General features: G+C 38.1%; 2 protein-coding genes and 1 long non-coding RNA gene across 8 annotated transcripts in view; 2 read left to right on the top strand and 1 right to left on the bottom strand.

The window, feature by feature from the left end:
- The window catches only part of LOC136258578 (uncharacterized), a 219,617-nt gene that overhangs the window by 101,076 nt on the left and 100,186 nt on the right, over positions 1-18,355 (bottom strand). The window contains exons 2-4 of one of the 5 annotated variants that reach the window (XM_066051911.1): positions 15,252-15,358; positions 14,960-15,022; positions 14,683-14,900 (exon numbers count right to left, since the gene is read on the bottom strand). The exons of the other annotated variants lie outside the window; for them this stretch is intronic. Coding sequence (XP_065907983.1) covers positions 14,683-14,796 — 114 coding nt within the window. The 5' untranslated portion in view covers positions 14,797-14,900; positions 14,960-15,022; positions 15,252-15,358. The remainder of the gene's footprint in view (positions 1-14,682; positions 14,901-14,959; positions 15,023-15,251; positions 15,359-18,355) is intronic. 5 annotated transcript variants of the gene reach the window in all.
- Positions 1-18,355, top strand: part of LOC136258577 (uncharacterized) — a 66,467-nt gene that overhangs the window by 44,954 nt on the left and 3,158 nt on the right. The gene's annotated exons all lie outside the window — the stretch shown is intronic.
- LOC136258584 (uncharacterized) lies at positions 5,891-8,471 on the top strand. Its single transcript, XR_010702860.1, has 3 exons — positions 5,891-6,317; positions 6,372-6,602; positions 8,032-8,471. It is a non-coding gene; the product is annotated as an uncharacterized lncRNA (long non-coding RNA).

Genomic DNA, 18,355 nt, shown 5'->3' with positions numbered 1-18,355 from the left:
GGACTGTTAAGACTGATGAGGAGTAAACAATATTGTAGAAGAGTTTTAATCTACAGATCTAGTCACATAAACTGTTTTAAGGACATTTTGTTAAATTATCTGAATTTACTTTGATTTTGTTTTGTATCTGCGTGTTATACTCCTTGATGGAGTCCTACACAGTAATAAATAAATAAATAAATAAACATATCGTCGGTGTTATTATTATCTAATCAAAAACAGCCAAGCTGTAAAAAAAGGTGAGGCCCCCAAAAAGGCCATGGTGAAAAAAGATGTGAAATCCAAGGTGGCGGCCAAGAAATGGCTGTGATGGTAGGTTAATGGTTACATTTTAATAACAACAATTCAGGTGAATTTGGTGCCAAGACCAAGCGGCACAAATTTCACCTGAATTGTCGTTATTAAAATGTAACCATTAACCTACCATCACAGCCATTTCTTGACCGCCACCTTGGATTTCACATCTTTTTTCACCATGGCCTTTTTGGGGGCTGCACCTTTTTTTACAGCTTGGCTGTTTTTGATTAGATATCACTTCTTTTTGTATTTGTATACTGCAAAGCCGGCCTATGGCTGGCTTTGGGGCTTTTTTAACCCATGTGTTTTTTTCTTTACTACAGGAAGAAGAAAAGAACTTAAAGAAGAATTTTAGTACTTCAATTATTTTTGATTTTATTAGTAATTATACAAATTATATACATATATTTATTACATGCCCATTATTTCTCACAGGATATTTTTTTGCAGCTGATCTCTCTACTGGGTGACTTGAAATGTAGCTGAACTATATACAGGATGGTTTCTTTGTAGCTGAACTCTCTACAAGGTAACCTCTTCTAGCTGGTCTCTCTACAGGGTATTTTGTTTCTAGCTGAACTCTCTACAGGTGATTTGTTTGCAGCTAAACTCTCTACATGGTGGTGTCTTTGTAGCCGAACTCTCTACATGATGGTTTCTTTGTAGCTGAACTCTCTATAAGGTGACTTCGTCTAGCTGAACTCTCTACAGGGTGATTTTTTTGTAGCTGAACTCTCTGCAGGGTGATTTGTTTGCAGCTGAACTCTCTACATGATGGTTTCTTTGTAGCTGAACTCTCTACAAGGTGACTTCGTCCAGCTGATCTCTCTACGGTGTGATTTGTTTCTAGCTGAACTCTCTACAGGTGATTTGTTTGCAGCTAAACTCTCTACATGGTGGTTTCTTTGTAGCTGAACTCCCTACATGATGGTTTCTTTGTAGCTGAACTCTCTACAAGGTAACTTCTTCTCTACAGGATGATTTGTTGTAGTTGAATTCTCTACAAGGTGGTTTGTATGAGGCTGAACTCTCTACATGGCGGTTTCTTTGTAGCTGAACTCTCTACAGAGTGATTTGTTTGCAGCTGAACTCTCTACATGATGGTTTCTTTGTAACTGAACACTCTACAAGGTGACTTCTTTTTTTTATATATATAAGGCTTTTCAGCATGGGTACAACTACATACAGATACAGTGGTTATACATTCATGAAAACAATATTAGTCCATGCTGAGGGTCCACTAGCAGCCTGTGCTAGTGGCCTGAGTATGTTACAAAAATTAATTACTTAACTACAGTAAGTTACTTATTTATTTAATTATAAATTAATTAGTATGTAACTAACTACAAGAGATCAAAGTTCATGACAAGATGATTGCTGACACAGTTACCACATGGACAGAGATAATGATATTTGTGTGGGTCAGTAGAATTGAAGTTTGTGATATAATGATTCCAGAGAAAAGATTTGATGCGTCTTTTGATGGTTTCTATAGGCAAACTTATATCAATGATTGGTAGGGAATTCCAAAGGCGACAGATTCGTTTGAAATAAAAATGACGCTCTTTATTAGTAAAGGATATGTTGTGGTGTAGCTTGACTGAATTGGATCTTGTAGTACTATGGGAGAATGAAATGTAGAGGTTGATATTGAAGCTTGGAGTGGGATGTTTCAGAGAGTTGACAAAAAAGATTATGTCTGATATTTCAAAGATGTACATTAATGGAAGCAAATTGAGTTTTGTCAGCCATGTTTTGTAGTCTGAGGAGAAGTCTTGTAAAATATATTTAGTTGCCCTACGTTGAAGTTGTTCAATTTTGGAGATGTCTTTTAAGAGATGAGGTCGCCACACTGGTGCACAGTATAGGAGCTGCGATCTTACTAAGGATATATATAGTTTGAGCGTAACCGAAGGCACAATGGTTTTACAAAAGGTTCTACGTACAAGTCCCAGAGTCTTATAGGCTTTCTTTAGAATGTAGTCATGATGCTCGTTCCAATTGAGATTATCACTAATCAGGACACCTAGGTCTTTATGCAAATGGGAAGTGTTTATAGGATTGCCATTGATGTTATAAGTGGATGTAAATTTACATTTAAACGACAGATGGGTACTTTTAGAGGAATGAAATGACAATAGAGATGTTGTGCTCCAATTTGATAAGCAGTTTAAATCATGTTGTAAGAGCTGCATGTCGCTTGGTACTTTGATATGTTTAAAGCATTTTGTATCATCTGCAAAAAGAAAGATTTTACTGTAAGTGATGGCACAGGAGATATCATTCATGTAAATAATGAATAATAAAGGACCAAGTATACTACCTTGAGGTATTCCTGATTCAACAGGGAGAAGATTGGAATTACAGCCATTGATTGCTACAAATTGAGACCTATTAGTAACATATGCCAGAAACCATGACCAGAGTTCACCGCCAATATCGAACATATGAAGTTTGTGAAGTAGATGTGAATGAGAAATAGTATCAAAAGCCTTGGTGATATCCAGGTAAATGATATCCAGCTGATGACGAGAGGTAAAAATGTCAGATAAAACTAAAAGGAGTTGTTGTACTGATGAATGATTCTGAATAAATCCAAACTGGGCAGGATTCATTCTGCTAGTAACATGTCCAATAATTTTATCGTGCAGTATTCGTTCCAACACTTTAGAAGTATTACTGAGTAAGGATATCGGTCGGTAGTTGTTGATATGGGTAGGGTCACCGGATTTAAACACAGGAATTGTTTTGTGAACTTTCCATTCACAAGGAAGATAACCAAATTTTAATGTCAGATTGAAAAGATAGTGAAGAGGTTTATAGAGGACCGAAGCACACTTAGAAAGTAGAATGGGTGGGATGCCTTCTAGTTGATCTTTCTACAGGGTGAATTCACAGCAAAAAATACCACATTTCCGGCGGTTATATCGGTACAGGAAATGTCCAGGAAATTTTCTGTTTGAATTTCTGACACATTTCCTGTACTTGTACATATCACCTTTCCAAGTGATTTCCAGTTTTGCAGGAAATGCCACTTTCAAAAATGTCAAGGAATATTTTGTTCATATTTCTGGCACATTTCCTGCACTAATACATGCCACCTTTCCAGGCAATTTCACCTCATGCAGGAAATGTCATATTTCCTGGAACTGGAAATGTCAAGGAAATTTTTTGGTTTACATTTCTGACACATTTCCTGTACTTCTACATATCACTCTTCCATCTAATTTCCAGTTGTGCAGGAAATTCCACAACCATATTTTGTCAAGGAGTTCTTTGTTCACATTTCTGGAACATTTCCTGTACTAGTACATACCACCTGTCCAGGTGATTTCCAGTTATGCGGAAATTTCAAGGTATTTTGTTTACATTTCTGGTGCATTTTCTGTATTAGTACATATCACCTGTTATGGTAGTGTGCAGTTAGGCATGTAATATAAGTTTGACACGTGCCACTTTTACTGTCATTGATTTGAAGTTACTATGGAATTTTAAATTGATATGGTTACACTTCAGCTCAAATTACTGTAGAATTTTGCAATTTTATTTTCAGTTTGTACTATGCAGTTTAACTGGTAGCTAAAGATAGAATTATTACATGAATATATCTGCATCCACTGAAAATTCTATCGCACACTTCACAGTTTTTGTTGTCTTGCAGAATATAGAAATTAACCCATGCACCAAACTTTAATCTCGTAATCAATATACCTATATATGTAATAACAAATTGTTACAGCTCAAAAAATGCTACATGCTGTTTGATATAATAGGTTTGCCACAATTTTTGTAAGTGCTAGTAATGGTTAAACAAACAAATGGGTGGCTTTCCAGACACTCTTTATTGAGCCCCATTGGTAACCATGGCACAAAACAGAAAACAAGCAACCTTTGCATAATTACGTCACTTTGTATTATGAATTACACAGGATCACCATAAAATTAAATAATATTATAGGCTGTTATGTGTCATCTCACAATAAGCAAAAAATCATTTTATCGATGAGCTGGAACAATTTTCTATACACAGCGAACTGGGAAACTCATCTCCCATACATTTTCTACAGTACCTGTTGGAACTTCAGCACACACATTTCTACTCTTACCAGAGGAGTACCTCTATAACCAGGTCAACACATAATCATGTATACGAAACCAATGAAGCTATCATCCAGTAGCCACTACTGCTACTGGATCATAGCAGTAGTGGCTAGGATCCATTGTGCCACTACAACTACAATAAAATTTCTGGGATAAATTTATAAAATTCTCACCAGCATACGTATATGTAGCTAACTCAACTCAGATATTTTACTATCAGCAGCCACAAACTATAGGGTGGTCCGTTGAGAGACTATTGACAATGAGTCAATGAAGGGGACTGAACACCATTAGGAGCTATATTGGCTACAAGAAGTATATGTCTATTTAAGGTAGTATTCCCACACACTTTATCGTAGAAAAACGACTCTACATAATGTATGAGTTGACACCACATCAAATGGGGGCGACATTGTGATGTGTGCTTTTGCTTTACATCTGATGCATAATTACTTACATAGAATGCACTTAAAAGATTTTGGTGTAGCTATTTGTCAATTTCCAGTTTGACTCAGTGGGAATTGCACATGCTGTGTAGCCAAAGCTGATCATACATGCAAAATTCTGTATCGAATTCAGGGGCAGATCCAGGGGGTTTCAAAGGGTTCCATGGAACCCCCCTTTTGAAAGAAGAGCCTCTCTTACTCGAGATACTCTAATAGAGAAGTCACAGTAGTCTTTTGAGGAGCAGTGTAGCAAGCTATATGTATACAGTTATAAATAAGGAAATGTAGTTGGTGAAGGCATCTATGGTGAGGGGCAGCTATTGTCAGCAGGTAATGACCTTTACTTACAGCTAGACTGAAGTTGTAATTTAAAGTGGAACCCCCCCCCCCCCCTTTAAAAGTCTGGATCCTCCCCTGTAATTATATAATCAACTCCTTCATGTATTACAGTAGCTACTACGTGTTTCAGCATGTCTCGGGCACTGAGCCAGATTTCCAGTTGCTCACAGCACTAATCACCTGTGGGCACTGAAACCATCTCTGCCTCTGGATCCAGATTGCACTACTTGTCCTGAACAATTAAATTGATCAAATCTGATAAGTGTGAACCAAAGTGTAACCAAACAAGACTACCAAGCAGGGCTGGCTCTGGCAAAATAGGGGTGGGTGGGCCACCACAGTTGAGGGCATAGCAATTGTAGCATATTTTCAAGGGGTCTGGGGGCAGGCCCCCCCCTCCACCAGAAAAATTTTTAAAATCATCACTCAAGCCTGAGATGCAGCAATCTGAAAGCATTTTTAACGTAATTTAGTTGGGTGCTGACAGTTGCATGCTGCTCAACAGAATCTTTGAAGTAAGTCTGAGTGTACTGAAGGGCTGAAATAATATCAAGTAGCAAACTCTTAGGTGCAATTGTATGGCTTCTCGTACGTTAGTCTGTGCACTAGAGTTAAAACCATAGATTATAGCCCTCTATATAATCTATGGTATAGCTACGTATAATATTTAGCTAGCTGTACATAATATGAGGGAAAATACTCTCTTTCTCTTCTAGAGTAAAAGGTTGGGTGGGTCGCAAAGAGCAAGAATTTTAACCGATCGATTTTAACCTAAGCGCGCAACTTAATAGTTTTTTCTGACAAAAGTTGAGGCGTTTGTTATGCTGCGCGGGAACATTAAAAATGGCGACGTTGGCAGGTGCTGGCAGAAAGTTTGAGAGAATCGAAGCGTTCTTCTGTGACATAGAGAAAGAGAAGACTCCGCAAGCAAGTAGTGAAATAAAAGAATGCCAGTGAAGCGGCCGTCTCTACTCGAGGGGTTCTGGACTCAAGTCACTACTCGCACATCACCCGCCTACCTTAACAGCTATAATTCCATATGGGTATGTGAAAAGGAATGGTATTATTGCCACTGCTTCTAATGTGAGGAAACAAACAACTCTTCTTACCACAACTCGGGTGCAGGAAAACAAGGTAGGCATCATTTAGAGTCGCCTAGTCCAGTACACAAATATTTATTATATCCAGGTTATCAAAATCGCACTCATCAATAGAGTAGTATGTCTGGAGATAAATATAGTGTTACTCGTCAGCAGAATGTATCACCAGATATATTAAGAGAATGGTAGCTTTGCCAAGATGGTGAACATCATTAAGACTATAGCACCTGTTGAAAAAGTCCATCGGACCTCAGGATGCCAACCTACAATTGAGTTTGAGCTGTTACTGAATGTCGTTGATGTGTCACCTGGTCTGTAGGTGAGGTTCTCTTTTGTGATTACAAGTCTTGTTTGTAATTATGTGTTTATTTGTTTGTAGTATGTGTTTATTCTGTGGTGTATCATTAAACAAGGCCACAAACAGACATCCTGTTCAAAATATGTGTAACCTTATATCCTACATTGCTCATATCTTGCCTACAGTAATTGTGCTAAGTAGTACCTTGAGTAGTATGTATGTATTCGCAGGTGCATTTGGATTGAACATAATACCACACAGTACTTTACCATTATTTGTAACTTGATTGTAGAAAGCGGATCCAAATTATACACCAGGGAAAATTGAACGACCACCTCTAGTGGGTAGCTACACTATCAAACTATCCGGCGATTTTGATGCTCAAAACTGGTTTCTTGAGGTTATGTTTTCTGGGTGCCCTGTCAGGCTCTAGTCACATTTTCTGGCTTTGACACGAGGACCTCGCTTCATGAGAATCAGTGGTGGATGGCCTTCAACCGCCAGCCAAAGATTTTGGTATTGATTCTGCTGTATTTCAGCCACTTAAGGAGCTAGTTTTCAAGAATAGCTGCCAACCTGCTACTAATAGGCCTAATGTATTTTGTGGAGTGGACTCACACTAAGTTAGAAACAGCTTCTTAACAATTATCCAGGAATTTTCTAGTTCTTGTACCATTGTAGACTCTAATGTCAAGCTAAAACTACTGAAGCTGCTCTTCCTACTAAGTCACAAATATCGCACGTGCACTAATTTATTAGAATATTTACAAGACATTATAATAGTGCATAAATAGTTAGATATAGGCTACACATAGCCTTTTCTACAGTCTATATAGTGATAACATATTTTTAGATGTACACTATCTTAGCGGGCAGCATTAAGCGGATAGCGCAATACTAACAACATCACTAAGTATTTACTTCTGGTCATTCACAGTAGTACTAAGCAGTAAAGCAACAAAGGAATTAATCCTGCGCAACTACAATAGCCTCCACCACTGCTAGTATGCACAAGTACACATGTTTTGTAAATATTCTATTAATTTAGTGCATTTGCGAACTCTGTAACTTTGTAGGAAGAGCAGCTTCAACCGTTTTAGCTTGATAATGGTGTTTCTAGTGGTACAGGAGCTAGATAATGCCTGGATAACTGTTAAGAAGCTGTTTAGTTCAGTGCATGAGTCCAGTCTGCGAGTCCAGTCTGCGAAATACATTAGGTCCTACTATTAATGTGTTTTCTATGCATAGTATTAATGTATTCAGTTTTTCATATTTGTTGGCCCTGACCACAAACATTTTTCGTATGGTTACACTGGATCTGTTTTCAGTAATCTTGCATCGTTCAACTTTCTTAAATGTCCAAGAAAAATAGTTATATTGTAGTGTAGGTTGCATTTTTATTGTTAATGTGTATTATACCGTACATTCATTTACATTATACAATTTGCAGAAACTTCAATAAAGTGGAGCAGCTGTAATATGTCGAACTTAAGGGCAAGGTGGAAATAGCTATCAATCAAGAAGATATTAAGTTACATCGATACACCAAGAGAGCAGAGAGACATCTAGCAAGGAGTGACACGATGAGCTAATGAAAGTTAAAACTCAAGCTTAAGGAGTAAACATGCTGATATGATGATAAAGATGGTAGTCAATTAAACAGGTTCAGCCCAGGTGATCACACTTTGTCCCAAGCAAAAGAAATTTTGTGATGGGTCACAAAATCTGATATATGGTACTGTACTACGTGACTAACTTGTAGCTATACTATACCCTTGTAACTGTGTGCATGTATATAATGTAATATCATGTAGATATTATTGTTTACAGTTTTTACCACATGTATAAGTTTCATTGATACTGTACAAGAAATGTATTTGAAATTTCATTAATAATGTATAGAAGAAATCTGTTGGAAATGTCATAGATATTGTATAAGGAAAATCTGTAGGAAATTTCATAGATATTGTATAGGGGAAATCTATAGGAAATTTCATAGATATTGTATAGAGGAAATCTACAGGAAATTTCATAGATATTGTATAGGGGAAATCTATAGGAAATTCCATAGATATTGTATAGAGGAAATGTATTGTAAATTTCATAAATACCTTATAGAAGAAATCTGTATGAAATTTCATATGTCCAGTGCAGGAAATCTGCAGGAAATTGTGCCCTATCATGTAGTATGAAATGTACAGGAAATTTGCAAATTTCCTGTACATTTCCATCTCCCGGATATGTGCTGGAAATGTCACCTGTCCTGTAAATTTCCTGCACATATCCTGCAACAGGAAATGCCACATTTTTTCCTGTGATTGTTGTAGCTGAGCTATCTACAAGGTAACTTCTTCTAGCTGATCTCTATACAGGGTAATTTGTTTGTAGTTGAATTCTGTACAGGTGGTTTCTTTGTAGCTGAACTCTGTACATGATGGTTTCTTTGTAGCTGAACTCTTTACAAGGTGACTTCTTCTAGCTGAACTCTCTACAGGATAATTTCTTTGTAGCTGAACTCTCTATACGATGGTTTCTTTGTAACTGAACTCTCTACAAGGTAACTTCTTCTAGCTGATCTTTCTACTGGGTGATTTGTTTGCAGCTGAACTCTCTACATGGTGGTTTCTTTGTTGCTGAACTCTCTACAAGGTGAATTCTTCTACCTGAACTCTCTACAGGGTGATTTGTTTGTAACTGAACTCTGTACAAGTGCGTTTTGTGGGTGATCTCACTGCAGGTTGATTTGTTTGTAGCTGAACTCACTAAAGGGTGATTTTGTTTGTAGCTGAACTCCTTGCATTGTATCTAGTTTCTAGCTGATCTCTCTACAGGGTGATTTGTTTGTAGCTGATCTCTCTACAAGTTGATTTGTGTGTAGCTGATCTCTCTGCAGGTTGATTAATTTGCAGCCGATCTCTCTACAAGGTAATTTGTTTGTAGCTGAACTGTCTGTAAAGTGATTTATTTGTAGCTGATCTCTCTGCAGGTTGATTTGTTTTAGCTGAACTCTCTACAGGGTGATTTGTTTCTAGCTTATCTCTCTACAGGTTGATTTGTGTGTAACTGATCTCTCTACAAGCTGATTTGTTTGTAGCTGAACTCCTTACACTGTGTCTAGCTTCTAGCTGATCTCTCTACAGGGTGATTTGTTTGTAGCTGATCTCTCTACAAGTTGAATTGTGCATAGCTGATCTCTCTGCAGGTTGATTTGTTTGTAGCCGATCTCTCTACAAGGTAATTTATTTGTAGCTGAACTGTCTAAAAGGTGATTTGTTTGTTGCTGATCTCTCTGCAGGTTGATTTGTTTTAGCTGAACTCTCTACAGGGTGATTTATTTGTAGCTGAATTCCTTACATTGTGTGTAGTTTCTAGCTGATCTCTCTACAGGGTGATTTGTTTGTAGTTGATCTCTCTACAAGTTGATTTGTGTGTAGCTGATCTCTCTGCAGGTTGATTTGTTTGTAGCCGATCTCTCTATGGGATAATTTGTTTGTAGCTGAACTCTCTAAAAGGTGATTTGTTTGTAGTTGATCTCTCTGCAGGTTGATTTGTTTTAGCTGAACTCTCTACAGGCTGATTTGTTTGTAGCCGATCTCTCTACAGGGTAATTTGTTTGTAACTGAACTCTCTACATGGTGGTTTCTTTGTTGCTGAACTCTCTACCGGGTGTTTTGCTTGTAGCTGATCTCTCTACAGGGCAATTTGTTTGTAGCTGATCTCTCTACAGGGTGATTTTTTTGTAGCTGACCTCTCTTCAGGGTGATTTGTTTCTAGCTGATCTCTCTACAGGGTGATTTTTTGTAGCTGACCTCTCTTCAGGGTGATTTGTTTCTAGCTGATTGCTCTACGGGTTGATTTGTTTGTAGATGAACTCTCTACAGGGTAATTTACTTGTAGCTTAACTCCTTACTTTGTGTCTAGTTTGTAGCTGATCTCTCTACAGGGTGATTTGTTTGTAGCTGAACTCCTTACATTGTGTGTAGTTTCTAGCTGATCTCTCTACAGGGTGATTTGTTTGTAGCTGATCTCTCTACAAGTTGATTTGTGTGTAACTGATCTCTCTGCAGGTTGATTTGTTTGTAGCCGATCTCTCTACAGGTAATCTGTTTGTAGCTGAACTCTCTATAAGGTGATTTGTTTGTAGCTGATCTCTCTGTAGGTTGATTTGTTTTAGCTGACTCTCTACAGGGTGATTGCTTGTAGCTGAACTCCTTACATTGTGTCTATTTTCTAGCTGATGTCTCTACAGGGTGATTTTTTGTAGCTGAACTGTCTTCAGGGTGATTTGTTTCTAGCTGATCTCTCTACAGGTAGATTTGTGTTGATTTGTTCATTGCTGATCGCTCTAAAGGTAGATTTGTTGCAGCTGAACACCCTGCAAAGTGTTTTGTTTGTCGCTGATCACTCTAAAGGGTAATTTGTTTGTAGCTGAACTCTCTCCACAGTGACTAGTGTGTAGCTGAATTCTGTGTAGCTGAATTCTCTAGAGAGTGACTTAATTGTAGCTGAATTCTCTACACAGTGCATGACTTGTTTATAGCTGAACTTTCTTCAGTGTGACTTGTAATGTTCTGAATCTCTATAGTGATATATTTGCTTAACTCTCCACATGGTGACTGTCTTCTTGCTGAACTGTCTATAAGATTAACTGTTTGCAGCTGAACTCCCTACAGAATAACTTGTGATGTAATAAAATTCTATAATGGAGTAAATAAATTAGCCGAATGCTCTATTAGGGTGACTGTTCTATTAGAGTATCTCGATCTCGCATTTGCTACACGGAGTTGGCTTTCGAATCATAACTCAGTGGTTTGTAATCCGATTCTTCTGTACTACTGCAAGGACTTTCTATGAAGATTATTCCAGCTATACACCGATTTTCAGCTCATTGCTCTAAGCGGTTTGCCTAGTAGGCGTGAAAACTAATACTTTTTTATTCATAAAAATCGATCGCGTAATTGTGACACAGGTTGGGTTTTGTGTCATATCTCCGTGGTCTTTATCTCGATTCCTTTCAAACCACCAAAAGGCACTCCTACGTTGGTTACTCCATCTACATAGCAATTTTCAACTCATTCCATGAAGCGGTTTACCCTGTAGGCGTGACAACAAATCGATCTTGTTTTACGCGAATAATCGGTCATAACTCCTGAACCGTTCATCGGATTTGTACCAAATTTGATGCTAGGATTCGCCTTTGGACTCCCTTTCTGTGTGCCAAATTTCAAGGCGATCGGAGTACGCGTTTGCTTGTTATAGCAATTTTTGCAAGTGTGCGAAAAGACGAAGAAGAAGAAGAAAAAAACGAAGAAAAAAAACGAAACTTTGGCAGCTCGTATCTCGGAAATGGCTGGAACGATTTCCTTCAAATTTGGAATGTAGACTCCCTTGGCTGGCGGGCAACTGTGTAGCAAATTTAGTTCCAATCAGATAAGTGATCACCGAGATACAAAGGTGTGAAAATGACATTTTCGTTCTTCCTGTCAATATACTCACGGTGTGGCGCGCCGGCTTCTTGGGCCGCACGACACACTATCGTGTGTCTTGAAATTATTATTTGTGTGTGTTGTGCAGAAATCAATGTGATTATAACGCACAGGTGTGATTGTGATAATTATCTAAGAGGGTACAAAACAGATTGTGTGCATGTGGAGGAGTTGACTATATGAGGGGGATTGAGTTCCACAGTTTGTTGTCGAGGGAAAAAAAAGGAAAATTTAAAACTATCAATTCTGGTATCTAGTTGGTTGAAGTAGACATTTCTCAAGAAGGGTATAATTGGAATCAAACAATCATTTAGAACACACACCAGATTGTTACTGATTTTATACATCATCTGTAGTTTGGCTCTGTTCCTCCTGCTTTTTAGGGTAGGTAAGTTAAGATTTTCTAACATTAATGAAACTCTTGAGAATCTAGAGTAGTCCTTGTAACATAAACTTGCTGCCAATCGTTGAACTGCTTCTAGAAGATTTGTGTTGGTAGCAGGGCCGCCCAGAGAAATTAAAGGGCCCAGGGCAAAGAGTTAAAGTGGGCCCTTGACCCAAGTTGTAAGGTGAAGACCAAAAAAAAAAAAAAAAAAAAAAGTTCACAACCTGCTGGCAATGACGATAACTACCCATCACCAACCATATCTCCTTATCTATAAGCTTGCTACACTGCTCCTCTGAAGAATACTGTGACTGCTCTATTAGAGTATTTAGATCTGACTGCTCTATTAGAGTATATCGATCTTTTAAACAGGTATTCAGGGGGCCCTTCATGGGGCCTCCTGGGGCCCGGGGCAAAATGCCCCAGTTGCCCCCCCTGTGGGCGGCCCTGGTTGGTAGATGTGTGAGGGTCCCATACAGAGAAGCATACTCTATTACCGGTCTCACCATAGCTTTATAACAATAAGTTTGGTATTAACAGGACAGTGGTATAAGTTGCGATGTAAGAAGGCATTGACTTTGGTGGCTTTGCTTGCTATCTGCTTTATATGTTCATTCCGAGAAAGGGTCTGATCAAATCGAGACTCACGATAGTGAGTCGCGCGGCCAAGAAACTACAAAGCGCACTTACAATTAAAATACACGCGGCCACTACTGTGAGTTATTTGCGTGTAGGGCTGGTTTTGCAATATTAGTCCTGGATTACGCAACATCCCTCAATAGATTTGTATTGCATTACGTGATAAAAAATCTTTAGTAGTTTTCTTGCTACCTCGCAAAAATAAAAAGTAGCCATTCGCAAAATAAAAAATAGGCGTATTTCATTTTATTTCTCTACCTTATGTTACAACTACTGTCACGTTATACCAGTCAACATAGCTGTGTTTGTATAGTCCATCTAGCACTGACATTATCCAATTCTGATTTGCCTATACGCATATTTTATTCAGTCAAACCTTTAATCCCTACAATAACTTTTAAAGACACGACGTGGACACAAACTCTAATGCCTGATAAACAAGTTGTGACAGCGTGCTGAACCGTAAGTTCCTTAGGAATGGCGTTTTAAGCAGAAATCTTTTTAATTCCATGTAGTGCCACACCTCATGCAAATGTTTATAAATCGCCAGTTGTCTTATGGTGTGAAGAACATAATCACTAGCAAAGGTGCTTTAAGCATACTCTTCAATTCTCTATTTACATGTGATTTTTAATAGATTAACCACCAAGGCCGGTAAGGTGAATACAAAAGGAACAAGCCTTTAGGGGTTACCACCTCTATGTAGTGTGTACCATGTAGCTTGTGTTGTGGCTTTCATTAAGTATTATTATGCACACACAAATGGTGCAACAAAATTTTGTAATGGATTACTCAAATGTGGTTGGTGGTGTTGTGGCTGGAATGTGGTCCGTGGTTTGCCAGTGACCATGTATGAGTTGGGATTGATCCACACAACTTACACAATATTCAAATTTCATGATGGCCATGAAAATTTCTTGCCATATGGTAATCATGCAACAATGTGTAACAACGTTAATCAACATCACATCAAGACATTACTAAAAATAGTTCCAACAATAGTGATGATTTCTTGTATGTCAGCATGACGATACTGAAACCTGTAAAAGAATAAGCAGGTACTGATCATGAAGTTAACCTTAAATTAAATACTCATGCAACTGACCTGGAACATCAGTCACAACACCAAAAACACTTGTTTCAATATCTGATGACACAATCCAGCAGGCACTGAATTAATAAGAGAATTACAAAAAATAAATATACCGGGCTGTATCAATAATAGCATGGATAATCAAAATGAACAAACATTATATCCCAGGCTAAGTCAATAAATAACATAACTGTTGGGTAAGCATGTTAAACCAGAATGTTAGGACATTAGTCAAACAAAAGTACGCTATCACAACTTGGTCATAATACAATATTTGTACCACTGGACTTCACACTGGTGGTTGCCCAAAAAATTGTGCCATTCTGAGACAACAGCATAAATATGAAACAAATAGTTACTACAACACAGAAGGCTTACTGTTGCACTGTCCACACTGATATACCATAATTTAAAAACATAACAGGTGGGCATTAAATACAATACACTTAACATCTGGGTACTAGGAAAAATCACTAACATCACAACATCAAAACTGACCTGGAAATTAACACCCTTGATGCCACTATGGTCTACACTAGATATTTGTTTGAACCCATCAACACCATGCCCGATACATCTGAGTAGACTGACCTGCAAATTCACACCCACCATGTCACTAGTATACAGTAAATTGATAACTACAAAACAACAATTGCAATAATACAATTCTTCTGTATGTCAACTGATCTGAAATTCATGACACTCGATACCAAGACCTATAAAAGAATAAGCAGGCACTTAAGTCAACCTTAAATTAAACACACATGCAACCGACCTGGAACATTGGTCGTAATACCAGACACCTGTTTTGATATCTGACGAAACAATCCTGCAGGCACTGAATTAAAAAGAGAATGTGCAAAAAATCAATATGTCAGGCTGTACTCAAAATGAACTAAATTATATATATCCCATATGCAGGTTAAGTGAATAACATAACTGTTGGGTAAGCATGTAAACCAGAACATTAGTCAAACAAAAGTACGCTACCACAACCTGGTTACTGATAATTGATAACTACAAAAGAGCAATTGCAATTAATACAATTCCTCTGAATGTCAACTGACCTGAAATTCATGACACCTGTATCTTTGTTCCTGCATGGTCTCAACTTACAATTATGTACCATGATCACATTCAACTGCTAGTGGATAAACCAGTATGACCAGATGGCCTGCAAAAACCAACATGCAGGTGTTAAATACAATAATACACCTAAAGCCTGGAATATGAAAAATATTATATAAGCGTTATTCCATGCACACTGATATAGCTAGTAATAGATTATAGGATGTTGTGGAACTTGCCCAAACATGTAAACTTGAACATGAGGACAACTGCATAATCTGGACACTTGGAATTGTCCAATACCTGATGAACAAGTTGGTACTAGCTATATAGTGATATTCACTTCAACATTTTATCTTAGCTGGGTGAATCTCTTGTAACTGAGTACAAAAGTGTTTATTTTCCATCTGCAACCAAAGTTCTACATTTCTGTGGTTCAGTGTACATAAACTGACCTGGAAAATCAGTATGCCATAGGGGTATGGAAATGGTTCCTTTTCCCCATTACTTACAGCTGACTGATAATCAAACGATCATCGATGTCCCCGTGGACCCCAACAATGAGTACATCAATAACTTCACAAGTTCAAGGCCGGAGGAGACGGTCCGGTTGGTCAGGCCTGAGCCGGACCAATAATCTGGAGTTGAACCAACTAACTGACCAGCTCGAACCACATTACTCTCATGCAATCTTTGGACAATCACATCTACATGCAGCTACGTACATTTTACAGATGTAATTGAAAAGCATGCCACGAGTAGTTGCCTAGTTTCTCAGCCTAACTAAAGCACAGAACTACACGTATAGTACCTCCAATTACCTTACAGTACAGCATAGCATTCGTATCGTTTGTACAGAAATGATTGTGGGTTCTACGTACAGTATCACGTGTGCTGACAGTTGGCATTTATCACATTTAAGGCAGGTGCCTTCTTTGATTCTAAACCAGCACACTTATATCACAATTCAATCTTCATAAAATAATCGTTAGCATTTTCCTTGGCTTGTCTCTATTGGCTTCTTTTACTGGGCGAAGGGCTGGCAGTGACAAACCAGATGACTCATTCCGTGGCAAGAAGCTGTACACCCATACATTACATGGTGGCCATCTGGATGAGATGTTGAGTAGAAATCACTCCTCTTCAACTACCCACTCGTCTTGTCGAGATACTGAGCAAACTCTCAGTCTCACCCACATCGCACCATTTTCGAATACTGATTGATCTCGTGACTGTCCACCCGTATATTTAACCCCAAAAACACCTTCGCTGTAAAAAAGGCGTGCCCAAGAAACTACAAGTACCTGGAACCCAATGTAAAAAACAAAAAGAAAAATCAGCTTAGCTGAAGTGAAAAGTAACTGGTAACTTAAAGAGCTGATATCTGAAGCGGCCAAGAATACAATTACTAATGTTTAATCCATGCAAGAACACCTTGGCTATAAAACAGGTGTATACATGAAAGTAACTGGCAACTGAAATGGCTGATATCTGAAGCGGCCAAGAATGAATGGTCATATACAACTAATTCAAAAATTTAACACTGAACCTTTATAATTCAGCTGTGTTCTATATTCACTCTTGCTGCATCGTAAAGTAATTTCTTTTAACTCTAATTGGCTGGTAATTTGGCCGCCTTTTTTTGCTCTATTATACTGACTATTAAAAAAGGCGGCCAAATTACCAGCCAATTAGAGTTAAAAGAAATTACTTTACGATGCAGCAAGAGTGAATATAGAACACAGCTGAATTATAAAGGTTCAGTGTTAAATTTTTGAATTAGTTGTATATGACCATTCATTCTTGGCCGCTTCAGATATCAGCCATTTCAGTTGCCAGTTACTTTCATGTATACACCTGTTTTATAGCCAAGGTGTTCTTGCATGGATTAAACTTTAGTAATTGTATTCTTGGCCGCTTCAGATATCAGCTCTTTAAGTTACCAGTTACTTTTCACTTCAGCTAAGCTGATTTTTCTTTTTGTTTTTTACATTGGGTTCCAGGTAATTGTAGTTTCTTGGGCGCGCCTTTTTTACAGCGAAGGTGTTTTTGGGGTGGATATCACTCATTTTTGTCAGTGATAGACTCTATATTTGGTTTAAAATGTAGTTTTTTTGGAAATGAGCAATTAACATTAATGCAGAATATTATCTTGGAGAGTCAGTAAAATCCATACATAATAATGATTGTTTCATAACACCGTAAATTCGGAAGTATGAATTTACGGTGTAGTATGACTGTTCTATTAGAGTAAATTTATCTTTACTGCCTGCACGTGATGAATATATCTCATATCTGTGCATGTTAAATGCTTCAGACACCTAATTAAACTTGCAAGTGCCTAATTAGTTCACAGTTGCTACACAGCTATAAATACATTTGTAATTGTTATCATCATAATCATTTAACCATTTTTTAATATTTTGGTCGCAACTTCAGGATTAGAGCAGCAAAGAAAGGAATAGAGGACTCAACCATCAAGACTTGTATATGGGAGATGGAACAGTATTGTGATGGACAATGTCGGTACTAACCCCTCAAGGGTGTTGCAGTACAGTATAGATGCAAGACCAGAGCCTCGATCGTCACCTTTTGACTGTGGTCACAACTTCAGGATTGGAGCAGCAGAGAAAGGAATGAAGGACTCAATCATCAAGACTCGGGAGATGGAATAGTATTGCCATGGACAATGCCAGCACTAACCCCTCAAGGATGTCACAGTGCAGTATCGATACAACCACTCCAACCAGTGCATAAGACCAGAGCTCGATCATCACCTTTTGACTGAAATTTTTATACTTGATGAAGCAATTAAAACAAAAAAGTTGTAGTACTTATACTTTCCTGAGGGAACATGTCCCCAGAGTCCCAGACTCCCTTGCCTGTTCAGCAGAATAATAGGATTGAGCCTTACTACCACTTTCACCTTTATTCTTGGCCTGAATGTACATATCAGCAACATAATACAGTAGCTGTAGACAGCAACATAATACAGTAGCTGTAGATAATGCTAGTTAATGCCCCTAGGCAGAGCTATAGGGGTGGGAATTTTTCCCTACTATCATACTATCATAGTAGTTCTTCTCGCAGTTCTTTGCCTGGC

This window comes from Dysidea avara, chromosome 6 (genome assembly GCF_963678975.1).
Source record: "Dysidea avara chromosome 6, odDysAvar1.4, whole genome shotgun sequence".
Lineage (NCBI taxonomy): Eukaryota > Metazoa > Porifera > Demospongiae > Dictyoceratida > Dysideidae > Dysidea > Dysidea avara.
Note: the sequence above shows the minus strand (reverse complement) of the source record. Positions and strands in the feature narration are given on the sequence as shown.